We start from the raw sequence: 23,031 nt of genomic DNA, 5'->3' as shown, positions 1-23,031 counted from the left end.
TGCTCCGGTCAGGGGGGCACCTAAGGCTTTCGCCTTGAGGGACGAGGATCCGCAAAGAGAGGGCTGCCACCCAACAGGAGGAAAGGAGACGGACTCCAGCTGCAGTGTAATCCGGATTTATTGGGTCCAGGGCAACTGAGCGCTGAAGACCCCGAACTGGCGTCTGACACTAACTTTTAAAGAGGGGAGGATACAGAGGTGGAGTCTGGTCTTCAACTAATCAGCAAGAGAGTGGGAGTGGGGAGAGGGTGATAGAAACAGTGGAACAATCAATAGGGAAAAGCCTGGGGAGGAGCCCGGGCCCCCGAACCAATCACTGGATGCCCTGAGTGGAAGATTCTAGAGGAAAAGGATGGGCCGCCGAGTGATGGACAGGGCACCAGGGAGGGATTAAGAAACAGATACATGGGTTGCTAGGGGGAACGGGGAGGGGAACACTGGACTGAGGGGGTGAGCCAGGAGAGAGAGAAGCAGGGCAGAACCACTACAGACAAAGGTGTATATGGAACAAACCAATTTACAACCTAACCGGGCTAAAGCATATGAAACACACCACAAGAGCCCTGTGAGTGCTGGGAATGTCAGAGAGCTTCAGGTGGAATTCAGGGATCATCACTCACCAGCACTTCCACACCAGGAGAGGCCCTGTGAGTGCAGGAAGAGCTTCATGTGCTGCTCCAGCTCCATCCCCCATGGGAGGATCCGCGCTAGGTGATCCCCAGTGACCCCGTTGGGCAGAGCCCTGGTGACCCCGATCCGGGCGATCCCCCTTGGGTGGGGGGAAGGTGCTGGAGAGATTTCTTTGCCCTCTCCTTGTGCTGCTGTGATTTGGTTGGTAATAAATTCCCTCCCTGTGCCCAGGCCGGGGTGTTGTGCCCGTGCCGGGTTTGCTGAGGGATCTCTCCCGGTCCTTGTCCCCACGCAGGAGCCCTCGGTTCCATTTTCTGTGGCTGTGCCGCTGCGGGGGGCAGGGACAGAGCGGCTCTGGGGGTGCCTGGCATCGGGCCAGCGTCACCCCTCGGCACGGGCAGCCCCGAGACCCCGCGGCCCTGGGCGCGCATTTCTGGGCACACCTGAGCTCGCACCTGCCCAGCGCCCCAAGGTTCCGCCTGCCTGGAAAAGCCCCAGCCGGGGCTGCAGCGTGGCGGGAACCCCCCAGCCAATCCGAGCGCAGCAGGAGCGCGCCGCAGCCAATGAGAGCGCGGGGCGTTGCGGAGTCATCAGTCGCCGGGCAGAGGCTCCGGGCGGGCGCTCCCGGCGCAGCGCGGCTGCTTTGGGGCTGCGGCCCCTGCCCGGCGCTGCCGCGGGGCGAGGGGCGGCAGCTGCGGCCGCACTGCTGGCACTGCTGCTGCTGGCAGCGCCCCGGCTGCGGGCGCCGAGCTCTCGGGTGAGCGGGGGGCGGGAGGCGCTGGGCCGGGGGGGAGAAGGGGGAAAAGGGGGCAAAGGGGGGAGCCCGAAATCGAGGGGAGGAGGAGGGGACCCCCCGAAGGGAGAGCGGGAGGGGCTGAGGGGTGGGGGGAGGTGGGGAAGGGCTGGGAGAGGGTGGGAAAGTGGGGAATAGTGAGGGTGGGAGCCAAAATCTGAGCCCGAGGGGGCTGGGGATTGGGGGGAAAGGGTGCGAAAGGGGGGAATGGGACCTCAAAAGTGATTTGGGAAGCGGGTGGAGATCGGAGGGGAGAGGATGTGAAAGGGGAAATGGGGGAAGGGTGGGAAAGAGGAAAAGGCAGCGCGGGCAGGAGGGTCCCATGGCGGCTGTGGGGCACAGGGGGTGCGGGGTGGGGATCCGGGGTGGCGCCGGAGCTCTGGGGGTGATAGGGGTGCACCCCTGACCTGTGTCCCGCACACTCAGGGCTGTTGCAGTGGATTGCAAAGGCTGAGTGTCACTTCATTATCGGCACCGAGAGGGTGAAGTACGCGGAGAGGCGCAGCTACAACCGGGAGCAGCTCCTGCACTTCGACTGCGACTTTGTGGGGCACTTTGTGGGGTTCACCCCCTTTGGGGAGAAGGTGGCCGGGTACAGGAACAACCTCCCGGATTTCCTGCGGCTCAAAAGGACCGCGGTGCTCTGGTACTGCCGGAGCAACTCCGAGGCGGCCGCCGTGTTCCTCACGGAGCGCCGAGGTGAGCGCGGGACAGAGCGTGTCCCCTCGGGCCCTGCCCTGGCAGTGACCCTGGAGCCCCTCCAAGCCTGGCTGGGAATCGCCGCAGAGCCCTCAGCCCTCCCGGCCCCTCCCTTCCCTCCGAGTCCAACCCAGTGACCCCAGTCCATTCCACTCCATTCCCAGTCCATCCCAGTCTCTCCCAGCCCATTCCCAGGCTGTTCCCAGTTCACTCTAGGACCTTCACCCTCTCTCCCAGTTCCCCCCCTTCCTCTCCCAGTCTATCCCAATGCATCCCAGTCCAATCCCAGTCTCTCCCAGGCAATTCCGAGTGCATTTCCAGTCCCTTCTACTCCATTCCCTGTCCCTCTCAAGGCCATTCCACCCCTCCCCTCTCTCTCCCAGTTCCTCCCAGCTGATCCCAGTGTGTCCCCACTCTCTCCCAGTGCCCATCCCACCGTGTCCATCTCGCTGGTGCCCTCGAGCTCCCAGCCCAGCCCCGGCCGCCTGCTCTGCTCCGTGATGGATTTCTACCCTGCCCACATCCAGCTGAGGTGGTTCCAGGGCCAGCAGGAGCTCTCTGTGATGGCCACCCATGTGGTTCCCAGTGGGGACTGGAGCCACCAGCTGCTGGTGCTGCTGGAAACTGCCCCCAGTGTGGGGTCACCTGCAGCTGCCAGGTGGAGCACGTCAGCCTGGAGCACCCCTGAGCCAGCACTGGGGCACGGGGGAAGCACTGGGGGTGCTGGGAGAGGCACTGGGATGTGCTGGGAGCAACTGGGAGAGAGTTGGAGAGAGCCTGGTTGAAACTGGGAGAGAGGCTCGTGGGTCTGGAAGGGCTGAGAAGGAGTTTGGAGGATGCTGGGGAGGGTGGGATGGAGTTGGGACGGTCCTGGTGGGCACTGGGAGAGTTTGGGGTGCTGGGTGTGGCTGGGAGTGTGTTTGGGGTGCTGGGTGTGACTGGGAGGGATATGAGTGAGCCTGGAGGGGCTGGAAGGAGATTGGGGATGGCAGAGGTTGGGTTGAGGTTGGTTGTGCTGGGAAGAGATTGGGAGGGGTCTTGGTGAATCCATGTGGGGCTGGGAAGGAACTGGGAGAGGGTTTGGGGGTTCTAGGATGGTGGGGGGCAACAGGGAGGTGGTTGTGTCATGCTGAGAGGGACAGGAGGGGCTTTGGTGGGTCCTGGGGAGGCTGGGAAGGGATTGGGGGGACGTTTCAGGGGGTCCTGAGTAAGCTGGGGGCGATGGGTAGGGAGCTTGAAGGGGCTTGTGATGTCTGTGAGAAGGTTTGGAGGTCCTGACCCCTCTGGAATCCCCAGAGATGCTGCCAGACACTGCCCGCAGGAAGATGCTGACTGGGATCAGGGTTCTGTGTTGGGATTCGTCTTCCTGGCGCTGGGGCTCGGCTTCTCCCTGCGCAAGAAAGTGAGGGAGGGGTCCCGGGGGTCGTGTCCCCCCTCTCCTGGAGCGTGTGTGCTCCCCCCGGGGCCCCCAGCCCGGTGTCACCCCCTTTTCTCTGCCCACAGAGCTCCTGAGCCGCCGCCGGCCGCAGCCCCTCCCCGTGGCCTCGGGCCCGGCCAGGACCCCCCACTCTGTCCCTGCACTGATTTTGGGGGGCTCGTGTGTCCCCCCAGCCCCGCTGTCACTCTGCCCTGCCCAGCTGCTCCCAGTGTTCCCAGTAAAGCTTCCCAGTTAAACCCAGTCCAGTTTATGGGGGGCACTGGGGAGGGACTTGGGGGGACCCCGCGGGGGGGCTGTGACTGGGCAGGGAGGGGGGGCCAGGTGGGGAACACTGGGTGCTGCGGGTCTGCCCGGCAACTGGTGAGTCATCAGACCTGCTCCCTCTGATTGGCTGACTCCTGTGCACTGCATTCTCTGATTGGCTGAGGAGAGGCCGGAGAGATGAGAGAAGGAACAGGAGAGATCCCGCCTGGAGCACCAGCACGGGGACAACAGACCCAGCCTGGGCACAGGGAGTGAATTTATTACCAACCAAATCACAGCAGCACAAGGAGAAGGGAAAGAAATCTCTCCAACACCTTCTCCCCACCCAGTGGGGATCACCCAGAACAGGGGTTATCGACCATGGAGAGATGGGGACATCTGAGTTTAGATCAGAAGCCAATTTTACTGTGTATAAAAGGAGTTTGACTTGTATGGTGCTTATATAGGGCTCTATTTTTGGTAACAATTTCCCATTGGTTACACATTGTTCATGACATCACATCACCTGATAACATCATCTTATCACAAAGTCTCACATGTTTCTTGGTCACTTCTTGCCCAAGGACCCTTTATCTGTGTCTGTATCTCCCACAGTTTCTGCTCCATCAGGCCTCAGATATCAGGCCCCTGTATCAGCTCCATTGTTTACTCTCTGTTTTATCCCCCATAAGGGGTCACCAGGGCTCTGCCCAACGGGGATCACTGGGGATCATCCAAAGTGGATCCTCCCATGGGGGATGGAGCTGGAGCAGCGCACGAAGCTCTTCCCGCACTCAGGGCACTCACAGGGCTTCCCTTAGTGGCGCCTCTGTTGGTGTCTGGTCAAGGTTGAGCTTGTGGAGAAGCTCATCCCACACTCCCCACACTCGTAGGGCCTCTCCCCAGTGTGGATGCGCTGGTGGATGATGAGGTGGGAGTTGTGCTTGAAGCCCTTCCCACAGTCGGGGCAGCGGAAGGGCCTCTCCTCTGTGTGAATCCGCTCATGTTTGAGGAGATCGGAGCTCCTTTGAAACCTCTTCCCACACTGGGGACACTCGTAGGGTTTCTCCCCAGTGTGGATGCGCTCGTGTTTTCTCAGGTCAGAGTGCCACCCATAGCTCTTCCCACATTCCAAGCAGGTGTAGGGCCGTTCCCCTGTGTGGATCACCTGGTGCCGAATCAGGGCCGTGCTTCCTGTGAAGCTCTTCCCACACTCCCCACACTTGTAGGGCTTTTCCCTAGAGTGGATCTTCTGGTGTTCCGTCAGCTGGCACTTCAAGCTGAAGCTCTTCCCACACACCCCACACTCACAGGGCTTTTCCCCAGTGTGGATCCTCTCATGTTTCCTCAGGCCAGAGCTGCACCTGAAGCTCTTCCCACATTCCCCACACTCAAAGGGCTTTTCCCCAGTGTGGATCCTCTGGTGTTGCAGCATCGCGGCCTTCTGGTTGAAGCCCATCCCACATTCCCCACACTCATAAGGCCGATCCCCGGTGTGGATCACCTGGTGTTGCATCAGGTTCTGCTTGTAGCTGAAGCTCTTCCCACATTCCCCACACTCAAAGGGCTTTTCCCCAGTGTGGATCCTCCGGTGTTGAGTCAGACTGGAGCTCTGGCTGAAGCTCTTCCCACATTTCCCACACTCAAAGGGCCGTTCCCCAGTGTGGAACCGCTGGTGCCGGATCAGGCTGGAGCTGTGGCTGAAGCTCTTCCCACACTCCTCACACTCGTAGGGCCGTTCCCCAGTGTGGATCACCTGGTGCTGGATCAGGTCAAAGTGCCGGCTGAAACCCTTCCCACATTCCAAGCACTCGTGGGGCTTCTCCCTGCCGTGAGGCTTCTCCACCAGCTCTGAGCTCTGCCTGGATCTCTGGCCGCCTTCCTGGCTCAGGGGGGCTCTTTCCTCCCCGCAGCTCCCTGGGCTGGGTTTGCAGCCCCTCCTCGTGCGGAATCTCCAGGGCTTTTCTTCCTCCATCCAGACACACCATGGGAATGAAAAATCCTGGTTTGGGGGAAAATACGAGATGAGAGGGCCTCGGACTCCTTGCCGCACTTTATCTCATGAAGTCCTTGGGCATCCTGTGTCTGTAAGAATCACCAAAATACTAAGACTGAGCTCAAAAATCCTCTAAACATCAAGACAGAGATCAAAAAATCCACAAACATCATTCAGCATCAGGATTCAGTAAAAAACCCTTCCAAAATATAAAGATTTAGCCCCCACAAAAATCCAAAGCACCCACATTTAACCCACAAAAGCTCAGAAACACCAAGATTCACCCCAATGAAAATTGGGGAACCACCTCCCTGGTCACCTGCTGCATGCCGAGGTGAGGGGGCAAAACATGCCTGGGGCAGGAGGGAGGTTGCAGACACAGGGAGAGGTGCAACCTTGTGTTGATTCCTGTTTCTGCTCCTACTCCTCCTCATGTGTCCCTACTCTTCCTCACACTCTTCTTCCTCCTGCTATTCCTCCTTCTCCTGCACAATCCCACCTTCTCCTCCCACGTGCAGCGTTTGACCATTTTGTTCCTCAACCCTGCTTCTCCTTCCCTTCTCCTCCTGCCCCAGGCCCAGCACCCACTGCCGGCTCCCTCTTCCCCCCAAAGCCACAGCATCCCAGCGCAGGGGCAGGGATGGAGCTGGGGCAGGTCGGGCTGGGGCAGCGCTGGGCTCTCGGCCGCTCCCGCCCGCACTCGGTCCCCACTGCAGCCGCTCCCGCCAGGACAGCGCGGGGGGCCCGGCCTTGGCGCTGCCCCACTCCCACCTCCCCAAATTCCCCTCCCGGGGGGCGCTGGGGCCGAGGGGGGTCCAGGTGGGGAACGCTGGGAGCTGCCTGGACACTGCTGAGTCATCAGCGCCGCGCGCTCCTGTGGGAACCCAGGGCACAGGGAGTATTTCTCTGTCTGCTCTGAGGGGTTCTGACCCCCAGTGAAACACTGCCTTTGACCTTTGCCCATGGAGAAAGCTTCCAGGACTTCAAGATAGACTAGAGTCTACCAAAGTGTGAAACAGATAATACAGTGTAGTATAGTATGTCACTGGGTGAGAAATTCAGCTTCCGTGATTTTTTACTATGGACATAGCCTGAAGCAAGATGGAGGATTTTGGGCGTAGTCCCTGTCTTCTTCTTCTTCTTTGTCTGCTCCATTTTCTGCAGTGTTGGTGGCACAAAATAATTCGTGAATAAAGCTGCAATGCAGAGGTTACGTGGAAAGTCAAGGGATGAGTTATTGGTGGATAAATAGAAATAAAGGACGTTTTAAGAGTTATTTGATAAAGCAACTTTAAAAGACCTTGAATCTGTACATCTTGTAGCCATTTTGTTGTGCCTTTCTTGGGAGCTGAGTCTGGTGTGGACAGCGGGCAAAACTTCAGAAAAGATAACAATAAACCAGGAGCTGAGACCGAAAGAGTCCTGTGCATCTCCTTTTCCTGGCACAGAACTGTCTCAGGAGGGTTTCCCCCATCCAGGAAGGCCCTGAGGGGCCCAACACCAGGGATGAACACCCACACGCTCTGATTAGCTGAGCGCTGCCTGAGGGTGGGGCTGCAGCAAGGCTACAACAGAGGCATCTCTCCAAACCCCGCAGTCAAGAACACTGGATGGATGGACACCAGGAGGAAACACAGAATTTTCAAGAGTTAAAAAGCAGAATAACTGAGGCTCCTGACCTGGCCCTCCTAGACAAGGAAAAAGAATTTCAATGATAGGTGGATGTTCAACAGGAACATGCCAAAGGAATTATTGGGCTAAAATGGTTAACCCAACGAGTGGTCTCATTGTCTTAGAATTGTGCAGACACAGCTTTCATGGGAACTCAGGCCCAAAAACTGATGGCACAAGGATCTCTTGCTGTTCAAGCCTGGCATCAAGTTAAAGCTTTGACAACCAAAAGAGCCTCTAAATGGAGGAGCAGTGCTCGGGTATTACAGGATGAAACTTGTTCAGTGGCACAGGAGGATTTAGAACTGAGGACAGGGGAAGGGTTTAACCCAGCCTCCTGTTTGAAAAGCCTGGAGAGGGGCTGGCAAGAAACCCAGGACTGCATTCAAGGGACAGAGCTCCAGACCCAGGCTGGGAGAGATTGATGACACATTCCCTGGCCTGAGGGAGAAAATGTGTTTATGGATGGCTCTGCAAGGGCAGCAGAAGGGAAAAGAGTTACAAGACACGCTCTTATTAAGGAAAAGGAATCAGACAGAGCACACGTTTCCCCTCATGGTCAGCTCAACAGGCAGAGCTGTGTGTGCTTGTGAGAGCCCAGCACTGAAATGCCCTGAGCAGGAAGGCTCCAATATCTTCTGCTGACAACATGCCACCTAACAGGGGGGCAGAAACAATTCTGACTGCTTCAGCATCCACTGGATCACCTATTAAGCTATTTCTAAAGGAATTCCAAGTGAAGGAATTGTGGCAACAATAGACTCAGACAGGGGAACTCATTTTACAGAAAAGATCATTCGGGGGTTATGGCAGCTTTAGGAATGCAATGGGACTTCCATAATCCCTGGCACCCTCAGAGCTCTGGTCAGGTAGAAAGAATGAATGGGGAAAGAAAGAAACACCTTTGGAAACTGCTGATAGAAACCAAGATGCCATGGGAATGGCTTTTGCCATTGGCTTTGGCAAGAAGAAGAGATATTCAGGGCAGATATTCAATTATCTCAATTATAATTCAAGTCTGGAATTCCTTACACTGGCAATTCTCCACCTAGTGCAGGGTGCAGATAAGGGATGTACATTTAAGGTAGGCTGCGGCCAGAATCCTGGCTCCTGTGAAATCTCTCCCACAGGAAGCTGGGCTGGCACAGAGCCTGCCTTGGCACTTTGCTGCTCCCAACACCCAGCCAGGACATCGGCTCCTGCTTAAGCAGGGCAAAGCAGCAGCACAGGTGGCCAAGTGGCCCATGCCAAGTGTCCCCGAGGCCAGAAACAGCCGCCAGCACAGCTGAACACGGGGGGACCCCTCAGCCTGGGCTCCAGGCTCTGCAGGCCCGGAGATTTGCACTTCCCGCCTGCAGCAGGAGGATGGCAGGCCGCCCCTGAGCCTGCACTCAAGGCAACGCAGCAGCAGCCAGGGCTCCACAGCGGGCCAAGCCCCTGCGCCTGCCCACACATCCTCTGCTGCAATCCTCGGCCTGGCCACCCTCCTCTGCCAGCTCCAGCCACCGGGGCCAATCCTTGCTGCCCCTGCTGCAGCTTCAGCGCTGGCTGGGCCTGCACTCGCCACAGCTGCTGGGGAACACCACGGCACAATTCCACTCTGCCTCTCACCTACACTCACACACTGGGCTGCCTGCCGTGGCATTGATGGAAAATACACCAAGGTTATTTCTTTTAAAGCTTCTTCCTCTACTCAGGCTTGGTTTGCCTTTGCCTTGGGGAAAGGAATTTTAAAGGTTTCTTTTAAGGGATGTTTCACCACTGAACAGAGATGAGTTTAACATCCCAACAGACTGGCAACAGCCCAAAAGATACCCACAGAGATAACGACCAGCAACAAAACATCAACGCCCAGCAGCAAACAGCAACCAACAGCTACCCCAGACACTGCCCCCGGCAGAGCTGGAGACACCTGCTCTGGAAAAGGCTGAGAAGGAAATCCACCAGTGTGGACCTAATGAAAAGCAGAGGGGAAGAAATCCGGGTCCAATAGGAAACCAAATATAAAAAACTACACATCTTAGAAGCAATGAACATCGAACCAGAGCATTTCTATGAGTTTTGGATGGTATAAAGTTTAGGGAAAAATTAGTAAAAGCCGTGTGTCATGGAATGATTTTCTCTGCACAGCTGGGCTGTGTGTGGATGAAATGATTTGTGTTGCACATCCTGGCCAGAATCACATAATGCCTTGAGTTTCTAATACTAGAAATGCTGGAGAGTTGCAGTGATAAGTATATAACATAAAGACTTTTTTGTTTCTAAATAATCATACTTTTATACAGTCAATAAGGTTTGGGCCAGGGGTGTCAGAATCAATTTTTATTCTTAAGAGAACCAGAGGCTCTTTAGGTATGTGTGTGCATGTCTTTAGTGATAGCACAATTTTGATCTGGGTTTCTCGATGCTCAATTTCAAGTTGCATTTTTAAAAACTAGAAGAGGTTTAAAGGCGACCCTTTAACTCCGAAACAGTTAAACAGAATAGTATCAAAAAAAACCCCCAAAAAACAGAAGCTACCAAAAAAAAGCAATGGGAGGTGGGGGGAAGGAACACAGGAGTCACCAGATTACTGCCCTGAAAGAGAAGCTTCATTCCAGACAGCCAGGAGAGGAGCTTTAGAAATGCAAATTAACACTGCTGGGGCAAAGTGTGGACAATGGACCCGGGTCTCTTGCCCGGGGCAGGAATTGGGCTCATTCCCTCTGCCCCTCACCCCAAGCTCTGCCTGCTTGCACTGATGGGATTTGCACAGCTCAAGGCAGAGCCCATGGGGAGGATATCTGACTCTGCAACAGAAATGGGTTCAGCTGCAAAGGGAAGCAGCAAATGGAGAATGCTGAGAAAACGTCACTAAAATAATTGGGGGGAAGCATCCCTCTGCCCACTCCACCATGTGCTCTCAATGTCTGTGTTATATCGTGTGCATTACGACACTGGAGTTTTCAGCGACCACAAGTTCAGGAAATCAGTTGGGAATCCAAGCATGCGATGATTTATTTAGAGAAAAGTCCTCAGGTGATGCAGCGCTGAGGAGGGAGCACCCAAAAGTGTCAAAAACATGAACGGTCACCAGAACAATTCCTACAACACTATGGACCAGCCCCTGGGAAGCCCAACCATGAGGATCCAAAGGAGGCTGCGTACTACAGCAATGGCAGAGAGCGCCTGGCCAATGCCCCACGGCCTGTGCCTCTGCCCAGCAAGAAAGTCACTTTTCCAGGACTCCTCGCTCTCCTCGGGCCACAGAAACCTCCGGCCACGGGAACTGCCCCGCACAGCCCCGGCCACGGGGCAGCCACCTCCGTCCTGCCCACAGCAAGCGCGCCGAGCCAGCGCTGCTCCGGCAGCGGCTCCTGCCGAGGCAGCGGCGGCAAGGAGACCGCGGGCAGCCGCTCCCGCAGCGCCCTCAGCCCAGGGCCAACACGGGCCGGGCACGGCACAAGCCACCCGCCCCAGCCCCCTGCCGCCCCCGAGGCCCGCAGCCAGCCCCGAGCCCCCGCACAGCCCAGCGCGGCTCCCACCTGCGCCGGGGCCGCCTCCGAGCTCCGCCGCCGCCTCCCCGGGCTCCGGCCGCTGCCGCCGCTCCCGGGCCCGCACACGCGCTCCGCCAATGCCGCCGCTGCTGCGCCACCGCCGCCCGAGGCCCGCCGCCGGGGCCCGCCTCCGCCCCGCTCCCGCCAATCAGCGCGCCGCACCCACGACTGACGCCACCGCCGCCCAATGGCAGCCACGGGCGGGCTCTGCACGCGGCACAGCCTCGCCCCGCGCTCTCCGCGCCCCCCGCGCTGCCTGAGGGCAGAGCCGGAGCTGAGGAACAGCCCTGGAACGGGCCCGGGCCCGCGGCGGCATTGAGCTGCCAGCGCCAACAAACTGCTCCGCAGCTCCCGCCACGCCTTTCCCAGCCCTGCGCCTGCCGTGCCTCCGCCTAAGCGGGAAGCCCTGCAGCCTCGCTTCTCCTGCCCCTAATCAGGAGCATCCGTGCATCGCTTTGATTTCCTTCAAAAAGGGAAAACCGCCCCAAAACCCCGTACATGAGTGGGGGAGGGGAGAGATTTCTGACAGAGAACTCCAAAATCTCAGAGCAGGATAATGAGAAGTAAGTGCAGACCCTTAAATGCAGCTTTCCCCACGGCTCCCTCCTTCCCGCTGCACCTCCTGCCCCGGCAGGGCCGCAGACAGGGAATGGGGCCGTGCTCAGTTCATGCCCGGGGCTTCTCCCTCTGCTCAGGGACAGGAGTCGTTCCCCTGCTGCAGCCTGGGCTCTCTCCCACCGCAGACTTGTGCAGGAACTTCTGCAGCCCGAGTCCATGCCATGGGCACAGCCCCCTCCAGCTGCTGCAGCGTGGGTCACTGTGCCCCGGGCTCAGTCCTGCCAGGACAGGCTGCTCCAGCGGGGCCCCTCTGGCCACGGGGCCACAGCCTCCTCTCAGGCACCGCCGTGCTCCAGCGTGGCTCCTGCGGGGGCTGCAGGGGCATCTCTGCATCCCCATGGATCTGCAGGGGCATCTCTGCATCCCCATGGATCTGCAGGGGGATCTCTGCATCCCCATGGATCTGCAGGGGGATCTATGTATCCCCATGGATCTCTGCATCCAGCACTGTTGTCTTTGGAGGTGCCAGGAATGGGCTGAGCTCTGCCTGAAGCTCTTCTCACATTCCCCACACCCTTCCCAGCACAGGGAGGGTTTTACCTCCTCACAGCTCCCCGGGCTGGCTTTGCAGCCCCTCCTCGTGTGGGATCTCTGGGGCTTTTCCTCCCCTTTGGATTCCTGTGCCCTGGAGCCGTTCCAAATGGCCTCTTCCACGAGGTTCTGAGGCAGGGATTTGTTCTCCCTGGTCTCTGTCCACAGCTCAGTGTCTGGGGGAGGAAGGACAAGGAGAGGAAGAGACAGCGAGAAGGGAAAAGGAAAAGGCAGAAGGAGAGGAAGGAAGAAGGGAGGAAGGAGAAGGGAAAGGAACGTGGATGGATGAAGGACAACATGAGGAGAGGAAGGAGGGCAGAGAAGGAGAAGATGGGATTTGCCTCCCTGGCAGAGGGAAGGGGAAGGCAATCCCCCCAGTCCATCCCTGTCAGGATGGCGTTGGTAGTGAGGTTGTCCTGCAGCCATGCTGGGCTGGGAGATGGAGCAGGAGAGAGGGGAAAGGGGCAGTGACTTCCTCCTCAGCTGCCTGGCTGTCCCAGGCTGGAGCGTCCTGGCGCTGCCGAGGCCCTTGGAGCGTCCGGCACTCAGGAGCCCCAAGCTCACGGCTGCTTTATAAAGCTGACAAAGGAGGCACGATGGCTCTGTGTAGGGTCTGCAGCAAACTGGGTTTATTGGGGCAGGAACAGGGCACAGAGCTGAACAGGGCCCAGGGACAAAGACAGGGTGCAAGCTGAGGGCACAGGGGATTTTTATATGGGGTAGTGAGGGTGGAGCTGAGGGTCAGGGTCCAATGGATATGGGGGAAAATGGTGCAAAGGAGGGGTTAAGGGTCAGGTCAGCTAATAGAGACGTGGGGGTGGAGGAATGCAGTAAACGAGGGCCAATGGAGGGACAGAGAGAGGAGAACATTCCAGGGACTAACCAGAGATGGGTAACAGGGGTTCAACTGGGGTAATTAGGCCAACAGGCCAATAGGGTAACATAACTTTACATGAGTCAGCATATGCCTGCAAAGATCTGTGGGAGAAGCAAGCTTCTCACCGTAACCTTGAAATCTATTATTCTTATTTGGGACCAGTCCTTCACAGCTGCAGAATTCAGACTCTGATGTTAAGCCTCTGGGCCTCCACATCAGTGCATTACGCTTTTCTTTGCAGTCTCATTTTCCTCCATCCACACAAAGTTTAAGATTGACAAGTCCTGCTTGGGAGAAAACAAGGGGTGAGCACCTTAGGTTTTGTGAGAAATGAGCCTCACTCTTTAGAATGTTTATAAGGTCAATAAGGTGTAGTAAGAGACTAAATCATCAAGAGCGCTGGGTGCTTGGCAATGGCCAGAGGCACACTGGTTAACCACAGCAACTCTTCTTAACTACTTTTTCCACTGCATTGGTCAAATACACATCCATCATGATTATACATGTTCAAAGATTTGCTTGAACTCATTTACATGTTCCAGAAATTCTTTAAGTTGGTTTGACCCCTGTCCTGCCTTTTTAGAGAACGTGCAGGAATCGTGGATTGTTGTTGTGAGGGTTGTGTGTCACTTCCTCACAAGGGCCCCTGTTCTGTGGTTTCAGCAGGTGACAGTTATTGACAGTGGAAGGCTCAGTGGCAGGGGTCCTCATCACATCCCTTCCTTAAATGTTATCTGACCACGCAGATGGTTTTAGCTATTTCCACAAGTACTTCAAATCAACATCACCTATTTCACAAATATTTCTGAGTTATTATTGTCAGTTAGTTACAAAAATAAAAGCATTGGTTATCATTTCACAACTACAGCTACTTCTGCAAAAGTTAACATTATAATGCACAACATAGAGCATCCATTTTAATGTTTTGCAAAATCCAAAACTATAATGTATGTTTATCACACTGTCCACAAACTAAAATATCATCCATAAATGATGTCCTGAGGATACAAGCTACACAGGGGCCAGAGCACTGGCCACAAAAAAGCTGAACAAATTATACTGTAGCAAAAGCAGTTAAAAGTTAAAAGGGATTACAAATTGTACTATATCAAAATCGTTGTGATTGAGAATAATTTGCAGAAGTCAATACATAATAGCAAAGCCAACACTACATAGGTATTTATAACAAGCCCAGGGCAGGTTTTTGCCTTGCATGGAGCACTTGGGCCTTCCCCGGGCCCCTTGTGCCCTCCTGCAGAGCCGGTGGCATTTTCCAGCAGACACAGTTTGTAACCAAGAGTCGGGTGCAGCCCAGGAGGCTCCAAGCGCCTCCTTCCAGGCTGACTCTGCAGATGCCGAGGCTGCTCTGGGCTCTGCCAGGGCTCTGCTGGGCTCAGCTCTGGGCCAGGCTGGGCCCACTCTCCCCTCACATTGCTGCGGGCAGCTGAGCCACAGGGGGAGAAGGAAGGGACACGTCAAGGGACTTGAGGTTTAAGAGAGTTTTTATTCAAACAACTGCCATACCAAACAGGCTAACATAAGAACCATAACAAACACACTCTCCTAACTACCATAACCAACTAGCAGTGCTAACTACCAAACTAACTAGTTGTCCTAACTGCTGTAACAAGAAGCTGTCCTCAAGTGCTTCATCTCCTCCGCTGCTCCCTCAGTTGCTTTGCTGCAGTGATCAGAGGGGTCAGGCTGGAGAGAGGCTTGGCTGATGCTAAAAATGGGTGCTGCCAAAAGAATTTAAAAAAAGGAAATGAACTGTTACTTTCCAGAGTCAAGTTCCTCACAGGCTCTGTTGCCACAGGACAAAGGGAACTGGTTTGAAACTCAGGAGAGGGAAGCAGGCTCAGAGTAGATCTGAGGAACAATTTTTTAACCAGGAGAGTGAGGAAACAGTGACAGAAGGTGCCCAGAGATGTGGGAGGTGCCTCCTCCCTGGGAACATCCCAGCTCAGGTCAGGCAGGGCTCTGAGCCCCCTGAGCTGCTGGAAGATGTCCCTGCTCGTTGTGGGGCAGCAGGTCCAGGTGAGCTGGAAAGGAGCCTGCCAAGGCAGAGCAGGCGAGGATTCTGCTTGCTTTGCGTGTGGAAAGCAGCGAGACTGGAGAGGATGGGAGGGGGCCCCCCAAGAAAAGCCCTCCCTGGCGCTGCTGCTTCCCCTGCAGCCCTTGGCATCCACCTGCAGCAGCTCCTGGGCAGCCCAGCGCCGCTCCTCGTCCGGCTCCAGGCTGCACTCGAGGAAGTCCCGCAGCAGAGCCGACAGGCGCCGGGGCTCCTGCAGCTGCGGGGTCCCGTTCTGCCGGATCAGAGCGCGAGCCTGCAGGGAAAGCAAACTCAGCGCTCTGCCAGCTTCCTTCACAGCCACACGTGCTCACATCGACCCTGGGCCCTCAGCCCCAGCTCCAGGGGCACTTGCCTCCCTGGCAGAGATGCTGCTCAGAGCTCATTTCTCCATGCCAACCCAAAACCAAACCCTGGTGCTGCCACAGCCATCGCAACATCCAAATGATCTCGCCTTGAGAGCCAGTTTCATTGGCTGGCTTTTTTTTAGTAGGAACCTCCATCAGAAATAGCACATTTTGCTTCTCCAAATGTGCACACCAGCTTTATATGTCATTTTCAAGAGTCAGTGTGGTCTGCCTGTGTTATTTCAGAGGATTCTTAGATCAAGTGCATCTCTGCAGTGCCACTGACACCCAAGTAAATGCATTCCTGATGCCCCACCCCAGAAGCAGCCAGTCAAGAAACAGGAGGTTTGTGATGAAGAAAGCTTAGGCTTGGTGACATGGACAAAGTAGCTTGGATTAGGAAAGAAATATGTTAGACTTGGGGGATGTTAAACCATCATCTTAATGTTTTCAACAAGTTTCCCAGTGAAAAGAATCAGGTGGAGATCATCACGCCAAACCTCTTTTAGAAACTCCTGCAGAAAATTTGTTGGGTTTGGGGGTGGGATTTGGGGTTAGTTTGGGGTTTTCTTGCAAGATAACATTACAGCTGATGCGCTTGCTTCACATTTTCAGGTCACCCTCACAGCCAGAAGAGCTCCAACAACATAAATCCCAAAGCAAATTGGTGCTGGAGACTGCAGAATATTCCTCTGTGTTGAGGCTGGAGTCCTGTGGGAATTCCCTTCCCCATGTGCAGGAACCTCCAGCTGCTGCTCCCAGTGCAGGGTCACCCTGTGCTCACAGGCCCCTGCAACCCCTGAAGAATTTGCCTCTTACCATGGCCGCAGTTTCCCTGAAGTAAGGAGGTTCTCCTTCCACCATCTCGATGGTCACGATACCGAAGGACCAGATGTCCACCTTGGGGCCATAAGGAGATCTGGTCACAACCTCTGGGGCCATCCAGTGAGCAGTGCCCACCATGGAGCTGCGCTGGTCCTGCTCAGGGCTGAGCTGAGCACAGAGGCCAAAATCAGCTGAGGACAGAAACAAACACTGTCAAAGGCAGCTGGAATGAGGAAACCAAGCACAAAGATTCCCCACCTTCAACCTGAGAATGCAGTAGTGAAGTCAGCTGGACAAGTCCAACAAAGGAAAGATAGAACTGGACCCTTCAAGAAAGCCTCAGCTTTCATGCAGTGGCTGTTACTGATTCCCTTGAAGCTTTAGATTCCCACTGCTGCCCCTCTGGAAGGGCCACAGCCAGAGCAAAGGCACTGCTGACGCCCTGCTCCTCTGCTGAGCTCTGTGCTCGGGCAGCCGCTCTCAGCTGGCAGCAGGGGCCGGGCAGTGCCCCCAGCAGCCCTTGTGGGGCTCTGGCCGTCACTGGGAAGCAGCCCCACAGCCGCAGCCTGGGAGCGCCGTGCCTGGCCAGGAACACCCACCCAGCCTGACAGAGCCGTCCATTCCCAGAAGGATGTTGGAGCTCTTCACATCCCTGTGGATCACCTGCTTGGAATGGAGGAAATCCAGGCCCTGCAGACACTGAGAGAGAGCAAGAAACATGAGGGCAAAAACCAGTGGCCGGAATAAATCACACAAGAAAGGACAGTTTAGAATTCTGCCAGCAGCAGCTTTGCTGTGACAGGCCAGGAGTGCAGTGCACACAAGCTCCAGGCAAACGGTTCAAGGCAAAGCTGAGAACAGCAAATCAAATCCAAAAAAGACAGACAGTACCACAAGAGCTGGAGAGAGAGCAAGAACAGAGTAGAAGTGCAGTGATGCTGGCAGGCTGTTCACTGCCGAGGCTCTTTCTTCTCCAGCTCATCAAAACAACAGAGAAACAAAGCCCTGAGCACGGAGCCACTCCTGTTCTCACGCCCTGTTTGGAAGGACCATCGTGTCCAAGGCATGGGAGTGACAAGCAGGATCCCTCACCTCCCGACTGACAGCTGCCATCTCTCCTTCAGCCATGCGTGTCTGTCTGACAACGTCCTGCAAAGTTCCTCCATCCATGTATTCCATGACCAGCCAGAGATCTCCATCAACAAGGAAGCTGGGAGAGGAAAACAATGGCATGGAGATGAATGTGCAGTGCTCAATTCCCCCGTGGAAAAGCCTGGAGTGCAGTTTTGTTTCCAGGTCACTTGTCAGTGAGGACAGAATCAGATGGAGAGACATTCCTGCCAGGCTGCCCAGCCCTTGGAATCTGCACAGTCTGAAGGAGAAGGAGACACCTGTGAGAAAGGAGAGGCCTTAGATGGCAAGCAGGGGAAAATGCAGTTTAGCAACTGCCCAGATCAATGTGGAACCACAACACTTGGTCCCAGCTGGTTCAGCTTCTGAACTCATCAGTTCCACCATTCCCTCCAGAGCAAGGCAACAGAACTGCCAGGGTTATCCAGGGGAGGAGGCCATGCAGCACTTGGGACAAAAGCAGTCAGAAAACCTTTCAGAAAGTCCCTTCAGAAACAGGCAAGGCCAGGAAAAATGGGCAAATGAGGCATTTCTGGAAAGAAGAACCTGGTCTTCCTGGCATCTGTAGCAATGGGAAAGGGCTGGGAAGAAGAAGCCAAGGAAAATAATTTCTGTTGTGGTTTATCAGCAATTTTTGTGAGACACAGCAAATGGGGTCAACATGAAGGAAAAACCAAACCAAAGCAACAAAAGCACAAGGAGGGTGTGAACTGCCAGGCTGTTGTTTTGGGGAGATATGGCTGGGTCAGGCATTTTCAAAACAGGCTACAGACTACAGATGCCAGGAAAGGGTAACGCAGGGCCTGTGCATGGGATAAGACCTGAAGCACTCACCTGTCCAAAAAGTTGACAATGTTGGGGTGTTTCTTGTCCTTCAGGAGCACGATCTCATTCACAGCTCGTTGCCTGTTCTGCCCTGTGAGACTCATTTTCTTGATGGCCACCTGAAGGGACATGGCAGACCTGGAACTGGAGGAGTCTGTGGCAGGAGGCCACAGCAAACACGGAGCGAGTCTTTTTGGAGCGATGGAGCCTGGCTGGGCCAAACTGCCTTGGGATGGGACACCAGAGCTCAGCAAGTGCCATTCCCACAGCCCATTGCTCTGCTGACTGGGGGCTGCTTACAGGACACATGGCCAGAGACATTGGGCCTTGCAAGCTCTGCAGAAATGGTCCCCCAGCTGTCAGCCTCTAACAACATTCTCTGCACCTACAGTCTTCTCAAACGGCTGCAACACTCCTACTATTATTCAAACTCATTTTGCAGCCAGGAGGTAATTCTGGTTCTGTGAGAGCAGAATAAAACAGCTGGGAACCCTTTAGCAATTCTATGGGATTTGGTCATGATTCCAGATGCAGCTGCTCTGTTTGGGATTGCACAACAAAGCAAACAGGCACATCCATTGCTCAGGTGATCCCTGTCACAGGCTGTCACTGACACCAGAGCCAAACACAACTGCAGGCTTTAGGAGAGAGCTTGGCTCTGGACATCCATCTTCTCATTTCTCTCCCTCTCCTTCTGCGAACAGCTGAAGTAGGACTAAAACTCCAATCTGGGCCCGAGCAGGATCTCTCCCTAATTAGGCCATGAGGTACCCTTTGAAGCTGAAAGGCAGGATGGAAAAATTGCTAAATATTGTTCCCCTCTGAGGTAGGGGTGAAGATAAATTTGGCCTCAGTCTCCAGCAGCTGACGCAATCCCACTTTTAGATATCAAGACCAAGCCAGCGTGTCCTGCTCTGCCAGACACCGCTGCCCTCCTTGCATTCCTTTGGGCACTTCAGAAGGACCAAGTGTGTCCCAGCTGTGCTCTGCAGGCTGACACTGCTCTGCCTTCAGAGGAGCAGCCTGTGCAGGAGAGCTCTGCTGGCCCCCAAGCTCCAGCCACAGCTGCCAGCAGAGAGGAAAGCCCTGGAGAGCGGCCAGACGTGCTGGGCGTGTTGGCACTGACCTCTCCTCCAGTGGCCCTGTCGAGTCCTTTAGAAACGGCTCCAAAAGCCCTGGAGACAAAACAGCAGAGAAGAAAGAAGCAGCGCTTTAGGCCCTGGCAGGGAAAGCCAGCCCAGACAGGAGATCTCTGCCGCCTGCAGCGTTCACAAACACCTGGGGGCATCGACCCTTCCAACAACAGCGCAGCAGCCACCAGCCCTGTGCCAGGCAAGGTGTGCAAGGGAAAACTGAGACCCAACATGAAGGAATTGGGCTGCAGCAAATCCCAAATGTCCACCCTGAATTGCTTTAGTTCAAAACCTGAGGTGAGAAATGAGTGTCTAAAGAGCTGGAAAAGAATGCATTTCATCCTTTTCCATTTTCTGCCTAAGACCTGCAGGTTCCACAAGGGCCCTGCCATCAGGCAGGTGATGCATTTTCCCCCCGAGTGCATCAGCTCTGTGTCTGTTACTGAATGTCTGGGTTCTACTACATGTGCTAGAATAGAGCACTTATTAGTTCATCTCTGGTTTCTGTTTCTAAACCATTAGGTAAATAATCCTGACTGGTGGATACTTTTTGAAGCAAAATATTTGAAAGAAATCTTCTTGAGAACTGTGTTCTGACAGTCACCAGATGGTGAGTTGCTCTTTTAGGCAGTCCAGTTCCAAGGACAGAAGATCTTCCAGGTCCTGCTCCGTGCTGCAGGCAGGACACTGCCAGCCTCAGGGGCCTTCTGCCCACAGCTATCAATTCTGATCAGGACTGAGAGACAGCAGGATGGCAGCCCAGTGTCTGCAGGTGTTTGGAACTCTCCTGACTTGTCACTTGATCCTGCACCAGCACAACACCTGGCCCTGCTTGTGCAGAAGTAGCTGCCGTGCACTTACCCTTGGCCAATCTGCTCCACTTCCAGGTATTTCTGGGCAGGCTGCGCCTCGCTCACGATGTTCCCTGAAAGAAACCACATGGAAGACGCTCCCTCCCAGAGTGAGAGCTGCCCTGCAGCAGAGCCAGAAGGCAGCCCCACTCCCTGGGGCCGTGAGCCCCTTGGTCTCAGCTGGGGAAGGACAATAAATGACTCGGGGACATTCAGCTGCAGGGCAGCACTGGGTGCAGCTGATGCCGAGACACACACACAGCACCCTGCTCGGGCACCCAGGAACAGAGCAGACGTACTCAGCTGCATCAGGCACCACTCCCCTCTCCCCTCTGCCTGCAGGGCTGCGCTGCTGTCAGAATGTTCAGCCCAGGATCCCACAGCAGAGGGAGGTTCAGTGTCCTCTTCCCAAGCAGAGGGAGGTTCTCCATCCTCTTCCCAAAAGGCTGCAGCTTCTCCATCTTCTTCCCAAAATTCTGCAGCTTCTCCATCCTCTTCCCAAAACGCTGCAGGTTTGCCATCTTCTTTCCAAGCCAGGGGACGTTCACTGTCCACTTCCCATTCTGGGAGAGGTTCATGCTCCTCTTCCCAAGGCACAGGATGTCCTCCGTCCTCATCCCACACTGGGAGATGTCCCCCATCCTCATCCCACACTGGGAGATGTCCTCCATCCTCATCCCACACTGGGAGATGTCCCCCGTCCTCATCCCCCAGCGTGGGAGCTGGGCCATTCTGGTCCCACACCAGGGGACATCCACCGTCCTCGTCCCACGCCGGGAGATGTCCACTGTCCTTGTCCCACACCGCGGGAGCCTCGCCGTTGTATTCCCACACCGCGGGATGTTCGCCCTCGTCTCCCAGAGCAGTGGGAAGTTCACTGTCATCTCCCGGCACTGAGGGAAGGTCACCATCGTCCCCCAGAGCAGCAGCAAGCTCACTGCTGTCTCCCTCCTCTTTGGCCTCCTCTTTGGAAGCAGAGGGAGCCACAGGAGGTGCTGGTGCTGCTTTTGTGCCCTGTGGACAGAGGGCAGCGTGAGGGACGGGAAGTTCTATCTCAGTTATCACCTTATTTATCCTCAGCTGCACGTCCAGCTGCACTAAGCAGAAATTGGGTTTGGAGCTGTTCAAAGTAACACTGGGCTAAAGTAAACATTGCCACTTATTGTTGGGAATTTGATATTCCAGCATGGCTAAAGCCAGCAAGCAATCCTCTGCCTGCAAAAGCAGACCTGCAGCTCTTCAAAAGCTCTTCAGCAGAAAAGGAGAAAACTGCTGGGCATCCCTTTGCTGCTGCTGCTGCTGCTGCAAAGACCTGACAGGAACTTTCCTTCAGCCTCCCAGGCTGGCGCCCAGGTGCCACATGCCGAGCTCACAACTTGCTGCACAATTCCAAACACCAGAGGTTCCTTTCCCACTCACCGAAGGAGGAGGAGCTGCTTGGGATCCAGACATGAGGTGCCCTGCAACGGGAGAGGGAACATGAACCAGAAGCTGTTAGGAGATAAACTGCCTGTGGTGGGAAATGCCACGGAGCAAGGCAACCCCGAGAGAGCATTTTGCTTTCACAGCATCCCTGCAGGAGCCACAGTCCCTTCCCACAGCAAGCAAGAGAACAGCACAAAATACTGGGCTGGGTCAGTTCTTGGCTGGAGCAGCAAAGGGAGGGAGTTCCAGGTTCTGCTGGCACAGAGTCCCCACTTGAGGGAACAGAACCCCCCAGGGCTCCTTGCAAATGCTGTGCACGCCCTGCTGGCTGCAGACACCCCCTTTTTCAGCTACAGCTGCTGGCAGGAGCTCTCCCAAAGCAATGGTGTCTTCATGGCAATTTGGTTCCCAAGTCTGCTCAGCTCCAGAGGGGGAACAGAAAGCACACAGCAAGGCCAAAGGCACAGATGCTGCACCGAGGCAAAACCTGGACTTACGTGCCAAGTGGGTTAAAAAATACCCCGAATAAGCCACAGTGTACAGGGTGCCAACTGCAGCAAGCACGTGCTGGATCATTTTGGCTGCGCTGCACACGTCTGCAGCCTGTAGCCCTGCAAGCACAGAAGGACACCCGTCAGGCTGGGCTGGCTGCTGAGAATGCCTCGGGCAGGAGGATCCTCCGGCAAGGAGCCCAGAGCCACTCTGGACACTGAGGCCTCCGTGTCCCACAGCAACGGGAACACCACGGGGACGTAGCAGTGTTCCTGTGACAGCACAGCAGCAGCTGACGCGGAAACCGCCTGGAAGCTTCTCCTGTGCTCCTGTCACAAAGGAGCACAAAGAACCCTCCCAGGGCACATCCTCTTGCCCAAAGGATCCAAGAGGAACTCGGGAAATGCAGCAAACAAGGACACCCCATAGCCCAGCCTGAACACTGAGGAGGAACAAGGACAGCACCAAAGCAAAGGAATCGTGACCTTTAGTCACTGATACTTCTGACTAAAAGCAGCAAGCCTTGTTCCACCTGGGATCTTTGTTCTAGTTCTAAAAACAAGCAAGGTTCTCCACTCTAAATACACAGAAGGCAGGAACTGGGGAGGAGGTGGGATTGGGAGAGAGGAGGAGGAGGGAGAGAGGAAAAGGAGGAGCAGAAAGGGGAGGATCAGGAGCAGAAAACGAAGGAGAAGCAGGAGGTTCCAGTACCCCCTGTGGCCGCAGCCACGGGACCATCGCCCCCACCTCATGCTGGAGGTGAGCAGGGAGGGGGAGCTCGTCCCAAATCTATCAGGGAGTCCCTGAGAGGGTTTTATACTGGGGTGTGTTTGGAGCTTGCAGATTGTGGAATTGAGCCCCAAATATCGTCTGGTGTCCCTGGGAGGTTTTATTCTCTG

General features: G+C 55.5%; 3 protein-coding genes across 3 annotated transcripts; 1 reads left to right on the top strand and 2 right to left on the bottom strand.

The window, feature by feature from the left end:
* Positions 1 to 991: 991 nt before the first annotated feature.
* LOC135286320 (uncharacterized) lies at positions 992 to 3,917 on the top strand (the record flags this gene model as incomplete). The annotated part of the gene is given in 4 exon segments (XM_064399434.1): positions 992 to 1,358; positions 1,361 to 1,387; positions 1,850 to 2,122; positions 2,547 to 3,917. Coding segments are annotated over 4 exon segments (744 nt in total), but the record flags the coding sequence as incomplete, so codon positions are not given.
* Positions 3,918 to 4,207: 290 nt separating this feature from the next.
* On the bottom strand, positions 4,208 to 11,157 carry LOC135286387 (zinc finger protein OZF-like). Its single transcript, XM_064399521.1, has 2 exons — positions 10,995 to 11,157; positions 4,208 to 5,888 (listed from the first exon to the last, which is right to left on the bottom strand). Exon 2 carries the CDS (start codon positions 5,776 to 5,778, stop codon positions 4,621 to 4,623), a length of 1,158 nt encoding a protein of 385 aa, XP_064255591.1. The 5' UTR covers positions 5,779 to 5,888; positions 10,995 to 11,157; the 3' UTR covers positions 4,208 to 4,620.
* A 2,960-nt stretch (positions 11,158 to 14,117) lies between these two features.
* LOC135286391 (serine/threonine-protein kinase PAK 3-like) lies at positions 14,118 to 21,353 on the bottom strand. The gene is made up of 9 exons (XM_064399526.1): positions 20,515 to 21,353; positions 20,226 to 20,289; positions 19,358 to 19,406; positions 18,241 to 18,350; positions 17,368 to 17,485; positions 16,875 to 16,974; positions 16,270 to 16,466; positions 15,222 to 15,359; positions 14,118 to 14,771 (listed from the first exon to the last, which is right to left on the bottom strand). Exons 1-9 carry the CDS (start codon positions 20,522 to 20,524, stop codon positions 14,682 to 14,684), a joined length of 876 nt encoding a protein of 291 aa, XP_064255596.1. The 5' UTR covers positions 20,525 to 21,353; the 3' UTR covers positions 14,118 to 14,681.
* Between the last annotated feature and the right edge of the window lie 1,678 nt (positions 21,354 to 23,031).

This window comes from Passer domesticus, chromosome 26 (assembly GCF_036417665.1).
Source record: "Passer domesticus isolate bPasDom1 chromosome 26, bPasDom1.hap1, whole genome shotgun sequence".
In the NCBI taxonomy this organism is placed as follows: Eukaryota; Metazoa; Chordata; class Aves; order Passeriformes; family Passeridae; genus Passer; species Passer domesticus.
Note: the sequence above shows the minus strand (reverse complement) of the source record. Positions and strands in the feature narration are given on the sequence as shown.